The sequence below is a fragment of the Corvus kubaryi genome, unplaced genomic scaffold (genome assembly GCF_017639235.1).
Source record: "Corvus kubaryi isolate FWS band 111438036 unplaced genomic scaffold, C.kubaryi_AGA036_p1.0 37398, whole genome shotgun sequence".
Classification (NCBI taxonomy): Eukaryota; Metazoa; Chordata; class Aves; order Passeriformes; family Corvidae; genus Corvus; species Corvus kubaryi.
In genome coordinates, this window is record NW_024581137.1 from 25,364,365 (window position 1) to 25,374,304 (window position 9,940).

The 9,940-nt window shown below is 45.3% G+C and overlaps 1 protein-coding gene across 1 annotated transcript; it reads left to right on the forward strand.

Moving 5' to 3' along the window:
• The first annotated feature begins 5,125 nt into the window (after window positions 1-5,125).
• Window positions 5,126-9,297, forward strand: HOXA10 (homeobox A10). The gene is made up of 2 exons (XM_042044062.1): window positions 5,126-6,363; window positions 7,779-9,297. The coding sequence occupies exons 1-2, from the start codon at window positions 5,550-5,552 to the stop codon at window positions 8,051-8,053; spliced, it is 1,089 nt and encodes a 362-aa protein (XP_041899996.1). The 5' UTR covers window positions 5,126-5,549; the 3' UTR covers window positions 8,054-9,297.
• Window positions 9,298-9,940: the final 643 nt, after the last annotated feature.

A 9,940-nucleotide genomic window follows, 5' to 3' on the forward strand; every position in this document is an offset into this window, starting at 1 on the left:
TTCTTTCTTTCTTTCTTTCTTTCTTTCTTTTCTTTCTTTCTTTCTCTCTCTCTCTCTTTCTCTCTTTCTCTCTTTCTCTCTTTCTCTCTTTCTTTCTCTCTTTCTCTCTTTCTCTCTCTCTCTCTCTCTCTTTCTCTCTCTCTTTCTCTCTTTCTTTCTCTCTTTCTCTCTTCCTTTCTTTCTCTCTTTCTCTCTTTCTTTCTCTCGTTCTTTCTCTCTTTCTTTCTCTCTTTCTCTCTTTCTCTTTCTTTCTTTCTTTGCACATGTGCTGTAAACAAACAATAGTCACTCATTCCCGTGTGCTCAGGGCTGCTCTGGATTGTAGCTTTGAAACTCTATCCTCTCTACTAGTATCCCTAACTCCAGGTTACTTTTCATGCCCATAAAATTTTCACATGTTTTTCTTATGTCTCCATTTGAGAAGGGCGGGAGGGAAGGTGGTATTATATGGAGGAGATACTGGCTTGGCTACATATTTTAATACACGTGTCTCTCAGGACAGAGTTTTAAATATCTGTCCGGAAAAATGAGAAGTATTATTTTGTCCTTTCTCTTCTATGTATATAATGCCATTTGCCTGCAGTATTTTTTTAACTGTGCTTCCAGGAAACTGTTGCAAGTGTAGTTAAAAGCACATGCTCAGTCGACAGAGAGCAGTTTTCAGATGATTATCGGAACCTATCGATTTCATCAAAGACGCTCCATTAAAAGCTCAGGGATGTTGATCCCTTTTGACTTCCCCTCAGCAATGCCAGGACCCGAGAAGCCACGTGAGAAGCAGGGAGATTTGAGGGTCCCTTTGCAACATTTCATTTTACACCAGTCAAGTTTAACTCCGCATATTTGATCAAATATTTATTTTCCCCCTTGTTGTTTCCCTGTCCCATTCAATACTTGGCTGAATAAATCAAAGGGACCCCAGCAGCAGTTAAAGCGCCCTCTGGTTACGAATTGTTTACTGACGGCCGCGGCCATAGGATAATATTTTAAAAAAACAAGCTTGTTTCTTACAATAACTGTTTATTATTTCACATTATTTGGGTTTGCATGTTTTGGAGGGAAGAGGGGAAGCCAGCTCAGTGTCTACACTGTGTTTAATTAATCGTTTACTCAACTTCAGCTCACATACCACATCCAAACCCCTGGGAGGCTTTTTCATAAGCTCACTGGGTTTGTGTTTTGTTGTCTTTTTTTTTTTTTTTTTTGGGGTGGGGGGTGTCTCACAATCTTTTCATTAAATGCTCTGAAATCGAAACTTCTGGCCAACGTGTGTGTCTGAGAGCCAAGATATACCACAACAACAACAAAAAAAGATATTTGTTTATGCATCCAGATCTTCTTTAAAGGGAAAACAGCTACAAAAAGGGAGAAGGGCTGCAGTTTCAAATGCTTAATAGAGCTGTGCGGCCCATCTCTCGCAATAGAAGGGGTACACTTAAAAGACAGACTTGGGTGTGCAATATTTTCCCCACACATATATAACCCGATACCGTTGTTACTTCTGCACGGTGTTTGGGGCTCTCCGAACAATGGAAAGCCCCGTTGCTTTCGTCAGTGCCGGAAAATGGCGAGGAAATAAAGCCCTAATGAATTGGTTTGGGTGTATTTTGTCCTGCCGCACACTAGAATTTGAAGCTTGTCAGAATTACTTGCAAAATATGTTCCTAATCCAAATAAGTAAAACGATACATGTATAATATGAAACACAGTTAGGAGAGCAAGCCTCTGGATGGCTGGAATAAAATTAAATCTCAGCCTAATTTTTAACAAGATAATCCGCCAAAACAAGCCAACCTCCCCAGCACCACCACCAGCGTGAAAGAATTTCTAGTAAAGATAAAATTAGTGGGGCCGTCATTTGTCACCTAACTTGGCACAGATGCAGTTTCTAAACCTCCTGTCTGAAATCCGCCTTCTTTGGAGCAAATCCAGAAAAAAAGGGGAAAAAAAAAAAAGAAAAGAGGAGTCTGGCACACACACACGTTCCAGGCAACTGACAGTTCCAATATTAAATAACTATAGTCTGATCGCATTAATTTTTGGAGCTGTATAAAATGCAGTCCACGGCTGTATTCTCAGATAGGCGGCGCATGCACTCCTGCACAGACTGCAAGGCCGTTTACGTTTTCACAAATTGCAGCTTGCCCGTGTCTACAAATAAAAGCATATTTTAATTAGCTCGCAAAATGCGTCTCTGGATTAACAGCGCTGATCTTTTGGGTTATACGGGCCAATAATAAAAAGATAAATCACGGTTTAACACGATACGTTTTGAGATTTCCAGTCAGAGTTTGCTTAGGCTGAGCTGTCGGTTTTTATTTATTCCCTTTTTGTTTTTAATTTTAGTTCAACCAATAAAACGTCTTAACGACGCTATTAATGCATCTATTATATTTTTCTTAGATCAATAAAATTTTATTTTGATAGTATTGTCTATGTACGCCATGAATTTAGATTCTCCACGAAAGCACCTTCTCGCCGGCTTTGATATTTATCAGAATTTTATTTGCTCGGTTTTATAGACCCTCGGATAGCTTTACTTACAGAAGTAGAATTAAAAAGAAAGTATTTCTCGTCCCCTGGCGTCTACAATATTCTTTAAAATTTCTTTTAAATAGGGGTTAAGTTCCAAGGGACACATTGTTAAGCACTGGTAATGCAGTAGCTACACTCAGCGCATGCCAAATTAGCTCAGTTTAGTCAGAATTGACCATTATCTTTTATAGTTACGAATCAAGTGAACATTATTAGTTTTACTTCACTGGGTTTGATGATGCTGGTTACTATTTGCCTTGGCCTTGTTAGCGATTAAAGAAAGCAGAGATAATGCAACGCCGAGCTGAGTTCATGATCTAGACGGAGTCGGTGCCTTGACCATCAAACCGGCACCGTTTCCTGCGGTCAACACAGCACCCCACGGCAGCTCCCGCAGGACCTGACACGGGGCTGGGGTAGCCCACTGCTACAAAACCTAAACAGGGAAGCTAAAGAAAACCTCCTAAAATTCTCACCGGCCTCTGTGCCTTTTGTCTGATTCCCTTGCGTTAGATCGCACAGGGAGGAGAAGCCTCTTCGATGCACTTCCAGACATTTTATTCCGGCTGACGAGAATTGCAGCATACTTTTTATAGTACTTTCCTTCACTTTAATCCAATTTTTAAAAGGGAGCTGCTTATTTTAAAAACAGCTTTGGAAGGATTTCAAGCATTTCTCCTCGGTTCCGTATGGCTTTTAGATTTGCAATCCGTTTCTATTTAATTTGGCAAATGCAAAATAAACATACCGCAAGAGCGGACTTCCCCGGAGTAATTTTTATACCTGACTTGTGTAGAGAAATGTATTTGGAAGGCGGCGCTGGGGCTCACGTTTCTTTTCATTTAGATCTGTATTTATGAAGCTAAGCCTATTGATAATAGCCTTCCTGTATACCAGCCAATAAACCGGTTCCTTATGCGGTATTAATTTTGTTAGTAATGATATGGCCCTCATAGGAATCTGATAAGACTTCGGCCATCGCACATTAACACATCCGAAGTTAGTCGGGTTGGGAAAATACAATGTTACAGGAGGAAATGTGGGAAGGAAAAAAACCTCGAAGGGTTTCTATAGGGTGGGAGATCTGCCCCTGCCACCGCATCCCACGGGCCTGTCAGAAAGAAATCGTACTGTGATGCTCGTCCCATCACGTTGGAAAAAATGAGGAGCCTTTCCACAGAGATTTTATGGGTGTTTCAAAGTTGCAGCATCCCCTGCCTGCCCTAGTGCTTCCCGGAGCGCTGAGGGAGTCTGGGGAGGGCCCCGCGGCAAGGGACACTGCCCTCCTGCCGCAAGGAGGGATTTCTCCAAGGGAATGTCACTCTGTGGAAAAAAAACTTTACCCCGTGGCAGGCAAACACTGCCGGACAAGACCACGTGGGTCTTGACAGATCCGTGGGGTGAGGGGGAAAAAGTGCTCCCTGGGGGTTTTGAAGGCCGAGGAGAGGGCCCGGGGAATTCGGGGCGCCGCGCCCGCCCCGGCACCACCCTTCCCGGCAGGCAGCGGCCCCATCACCGCCGCCAGTGCCCTCCCGGACACGGCAGCCGTGTGCCCGGCAGCACCTCTCGTCCCGGGCAGTGATGACGCCTGGTCGGCAGCCGCTCTCACCCGCCCGGCCAGCTGGAAGCGGAAAGCGGTCGACGGCTGCTTCTCCAGGCGGTGTGCGTGGAGAGGAGCGAGTGATGCTCCTCAGGGGTGGGCAGCGTGAACTGGGCAGCCTCAGGCTTCCCTTGAACTAAAGTGCCCGTAGTTCCGCGGGCCAGGCAGTAAGGCGACTTCAAAATGGCATAAGCGGGAGATGATGGAAGTGAAAGCAAGTCCTCATTAAGCATTTCATTACGAAATCTATCTGTCTCTCTGTCTGCGTCCCTGCCTGTCTGCTATCTGTCTGCTACCTCCGCCACAATTACATATTGACTGGGCTGGACTGTCTAGTAGCTCGGTATTTATCTAGCTACTCTTATTTCTATTATTTAGTACATTGCTTAACGGAGACGATGCTTTTGAAGAGGCAAAAAGTGAAAAGACCCAAATGGAGCGGGAGGGAGGGGAGATATAAAAATGATCGTCCAGATATAAACACATCAATAAACACGGTGCACGGCATCCTGCGAGGATCCATTTGAACTGCTCGAGTCTGGATTCTTTCTGTGACATATGTCTGGCTTTATATTTTAAATGGTAATCAGACCTCAGGAAGAATCTAGCGTTAACTAAAGCATTAGAAGCTGCAACCGCACAATCAATCCTCCCAGAGTGGCATTGCTCCCTAAGAGATTCCTCAGCGCAGCGGCGAGCATTTTATCTCCAGGAAAATTAAGCCCAGCCTGGCGTCGTGGCGGTGATGTTAGGCTGCAAGCAGCCCCCTTCCTCGGTAGTTTAACGCGGAAGGCACCAGGCCCCTTTACGGTTTCCAATGATCCGTGATAAACAATAACACGTCTTTTATTTCTTAAAAAAACGAGACAATCAAATAAAATGAGCAAAGGCTGAGCATAAAACACCGGGCGAGCCGTGGCTTTATTAATTTCGTGTGACACATAGGCTGTACAGGGAGGTGAGCAGGCATTGCTGCTGGAAAGCCCAACCACGGGGAGAGAGGAGCGATAGTAAAAGCTTCATCTGGACACTGCTTCAGCCTAGGTATAATAAACATCAGGACCGCCGGGCTATTTTATAGCGGTGCGTGTGATAAGAGGGGAGCAAAACTTGGAGCCAGTACCAGCACAGCCCTCTCCTTTCCTTTCCCCTTCCCCTTCCCGGGAGCGCGGCTCCCGCCTGGACGCAGGCGCTCGTCCATGTGGTCGAAGCGCGCGCCTGTGTGTATGGAAATCCATATTACACATTAATATACATCTATCTTCCAAATTCAGAGGTCGACCTGAGAGCAGCTCTGTGCATACGAAACCAGACGGGGAGGGGTTGCTGGGGAGGCCCGGGCTTCCATTGGCTGCAGGCGCCTGCCGTGGTGCGGGGGTATCTCTCATCATATTCAGCATGTTTTGCACAAGAAATGTCAGCCAGAAAGGGCTATCTGCTCCCTTCGCCAAATTATTCCACAACAATGTCATGCTCCGAGAGCCCGGCTGCAAACTCTTTTTTAGTAGACTCCCTGATCAGCTCGGGCAGAGGGGAAGCGGCGGGAGCAGGAGGCGGAGGCGGAGGCGGCTACTATCCCAACAGTGGTATCTACCTGCCACAGGCGTCCGATCTGTCCTACGGGCTGCAAAGCTGCGGACTTTTCCCCGTTCTGAGCAAACGCAATGAAGGTACTTCTCAAAGCATGGTCCCCAGCTCGCACTCCTACGTGTCAGGGATGGAAGTGTGGCTAGATCCCCCCCGGTCCTGTCGCATGGAAGAGCCGGAGAGCCAGCAGGCCACCTCGTGCTCCTTCGCTCCAAGCATTAAGGAGGAGAGTTCCTACTGCCTCTATGACTCAGAGAAATGCCCCAAGAGCTCGGCCGCCACAGACCTCGCTCCCTTCCCCCGGCTGAATGCCGAGGTCAGCCCAGCCAGCAGCGGCGGCGGGGTCCCCGTCCCGGGCTACTTCCGCCTCTCCCAGGCTTATGGCACTTCCAAGAACTACGGCGCGGGGCCAGCCGGGGCTGCCCCTTTCCCTCCGCAGCCCCCCGGCCGCTTCCAGACGCCTCCATCTTTGCCTCCCGTCCCGGACGCGGGGAGGAAGGAGGATGAGGAACGCTCCCCAAGCCCCTTGGCGTGCGTCTCCCAGAGGGAGGACGAGACTCAGGCTTCATCTTCCACCGCAGAGGAGCTCTCTCCAGCTCCGTCAGAGAGCAGCAAAGCTTCTCCCGAGAAAGAGCCTGTAGGTAAGCGAATGATGATGGTGATGGTGGTAGTGATGATTAAAGAGAAAGAAAAAAAAAAAAGAAAGAAAAAAAATAGTCGTTGAGGATCATAGCGGCATTGAGATGCGAAAGGAGGATCCCAGCTGCCCCGCGGGGCTGCCAAGAAGCGCTGCTCAGACTGACCTTCTGAACTTTGTAATATTCGGGCATGGGGTTGCCGTAAAAATTAATGTCCGTCCTGTAGTTTAAAACCCTTAGAGCCTCTGCTATGGGCAACTTTAGCCTGCATGCTGCTTAAACATATAGAAAAACAAGATCAATCTCTCCCCCGTGATGTGAAGGTGCCTACCAGATAACAGAGATATTTGTAAAGCATCCAAAATAAGCAATAGGCAGTGCCAATAAATAAACCTATTAACGCGGTAAGTTATATTTTACGATCCAGAATGCTTTTCGGAATAACAGCCGCGCTGAAATGTGCCATCTATGAGCTGCTATCAAATTAGACTGATGAATGCACAGCGAATATCCTTCAGCATCTACACTAGATAACAGAGATGTTATTTATACATTTCCTTATATATTTCCCTTTCGGGCTCCCATGGCAAAAAATAACTCCCCTTCTTCGGACGGCAGACTTTTCAGGAGCTTCTCTCCGTCCGCATTTCAGACGCCCTGTTATTCCTTTCAGGCGACCCGTTGGAAAATAGTATTTAAAGAAAAGGGGGGGAAAAAAGGGTCAGCGAAAAACCATTAGAGAGCCAACCCCAAACCACTAACCACTCTGAGCCATCAAGGGATTGGTGTTACCTCTTTCCCAGCCAGTTCCACTGATAGAAATCACCTCGAAACTTTTTTATTATTGTTATGACTCCATTTTTTCTTCCCCAAAATGGTTGGAAAAGAGAAGGCCATGGCGAAACTCTCCGGAAAGGCAGGGGTGAAGGCAGGGAGGCTCCAGCTCCCCAGCTCACCTTGTTTTCCACCTCCGTAGCACACTCACAAAGTCCGGATCCGGAGGCTTTGTTTTTTTGGAAGCAGGTGCTTGGGGGGAAGGAAATAAGACTGCAGGCCCTTCACCAGCTGCCACCAGTACCAGAGGGCTCGGAATGGCCGACAGGGAGAGGGTAGGAGCTCGTTTTGGAGGGTCGGAGATGAACTACAATCTGGGGCACGCTGCCCCGCCAGAGGCTGTCCGGAGGTTTTTTGAGCAGTGGCAGTTCTTACCCGGACATACCCAAAATCTTTGGGAAACCGTTTTGAAGCTCTCGGTTCTCTCAAGGATACCCCACATTCCAACTCTCTGCAGCTGGCGGAGTGAGCCCACCGCACACACAGACACAGACACACGCACAGATGCTCCTTCCACCCTCTCCCCCACAGCTCTTTGCCTCCTACCCGATGGTAACGTCCATTTTTTACTTTCTCAAAACTAGGCAATTCAAAAGGAGAAAATGCAGCAAACTGGCTCACGGCAAAAAGTGGCAGAAAGAAACGATGCCCCTATACCAAGCATCAAACTCTCGAGCTGGAAAAGGAGTTTCTATTCAATATGTACCTGACTCGTGAGCGTCGCCTAGAGATCAGCCGCACAGTCCACCTCACAGACAGACAAGTTAAAATCTGGTTTCAGAACCGCAGAATGAAACTGAAGAAAATGAACAGAGAGAATAGGATTCGGGAGCTCACAGCCAACTTTAATTTCTCTTGATGAACCTATAAACACATCTTTATGGTTTAAAGAGCCAGTATCATTTTCCTAGGCTGTATTCATCCGCACCTGTATGGATTAACGATTTTAGGCGCTCTCAATATGTCCTTAACCTCTTAAGAGCTACTTTGGAGGGTGGGCTGACTAAAGTCAAGCTAAAGCACAAAATGCCGTGTGTGAACCTCCCCTCTTCCTTCAGCCTTTCCCGGGGCTAATTTGTTCCTCTAAGCTTTGAAACACAAAAATACCATTTCAGAACCTGAAAATATGTTTTCCCCCATCTGTCTCTCTGAAAAGTAAACAATCTCGGCTAAAGGTACATTCTTTTAAAATATAAGTGCTGTAACTTGGACTGTATGTAGCTGCACAATGAAGAATTTAAGCGTTGCCATATTTCTATATATTGGAAGCTTTCCCCTTCTCTGTTTGCCGTTTCTCCCCCTCCCCCTTTTTTCCTTCGAAAAGCAGGACTTAAAATAATGAAATGCAGGCATCCTTTAAAGGAGTTTCTCGGGAACGGGTGTTAGGAGTGATTTTCTTTTCTTTTTTTCTTTTTTTGTTTTTTTTTTTTTACACTTTACCATAGAAGTCAATATTACAGCTTTAAATTTGGCCAGGAAAATGAAATGTCTTCTCTTTAAAGGTATAAAAGATTTCGTTTTACTCATGGACTAAATTATTACACTTACCTCTGAATTCCTCTCGCTGGTTGTAGATATTTACTTAATGTAGTTTTGCTTAAATATGTGAATTTGGTGATTTTCTTTTGTGTCTATATATAACGTTACCATTGGTAACGCATGACAAGCACACAGAAATTCCCCCTTGAGAAGAAAATAGTCACTTTTTTCCTCACTAATTTCACTGAAAAGTATATATCCTGAACATCAGATGGACTTTCTGAGCCAGAGTCTGAGATTGCGAGGGAGAATATGTTCGCCTTCCTTTATACTGTGAAGTTACATGCATTAAAGGGTCAAACATATAGGTGAAAAAATTTAAAAAGTTTAAAAAAAAGAAAGAAGGGGAAAAGCTATAAATACAAATATGAATAAATGTCTATTATTATTAAAATGCCGATACTGTTTTAAGCAAATGCATTTTATCGTTATTATAAATGTTAGTTCTAGCTATATCTAGTTCTTACCTTAAATCGGAATAAATTAATATTGTTGTAATGCTGCTGTGCGTGAAAAAGACGATGTTTATGTTCTCATAGAAGAATAAAAAAACCGTGGAATGAATCCTTTTAATTTTACCTCTTTTTGTGACTGTTTATCCTCAGGTTCTACTTTATGTCTTCGAGAACTTTTACAACAGGAATAGTTGCTTAAACCCCCTGCAATTACTTTAGGAATCTATTTAAATATTACCTAGACGGTCGTAATTTGTCTGGGCCATATAGCGATGGTGCTCTAAGGTTTGTCGGCTTTTGTTCAGTTTTATGACTTGCTAGTATATCTGGATTGTTGCTGTCTTGAACGAGTGGTTTCAGTTGACTGAGGAACTGCATAGACTGAGGAAGCAAATTACTATTTCTTGAGAGTAGGGAAAAGATATATTTCTTCTTTTTTTTTTTTTTTTTTTTGTTAATCGAACACCTACAAGTGTGCAGAGATCTTTAACTCCAGAGGACGTTGACAAAATTCTAGCTTTATCTCAGGGCCGAGAAGAAATCGTAAAGGTGAGCTCATGGGGAGGGGGGGGAACCCAGCCTCGCCTCCCTGCTAGCGGGCCCCTCCAGACAAGACTATTCCCTACCTGGCTGCATGTGGAAGAGCTTATTTCACACAGGCTGCCTTTTTTTTTTTTTCTTTTTCCCCGCATCCTCTCTTCCCTGCTGCATGTTTAGCTAATAGAGTCTTGCACAAAGGGAAGGCAAAAGGA

Excerpts from the sequence above, each read along its gene's own strand:
- HOXA10 (XM_042044062.1), top strand. The coding sequence starts at position 5,550 with ATGTCAGCCAGAAAGGGCTATCTGCTCCCTTCGCCAAATTATTCCACA. Across the intron at positions 6,364-7,778 it reads TCCCGAGAAAGAGCCTGTAG|GCAATTCAAAAGGAGAAAAT; the intron begins GTAAGCGAATGA and ends TCTCAAAACTAG.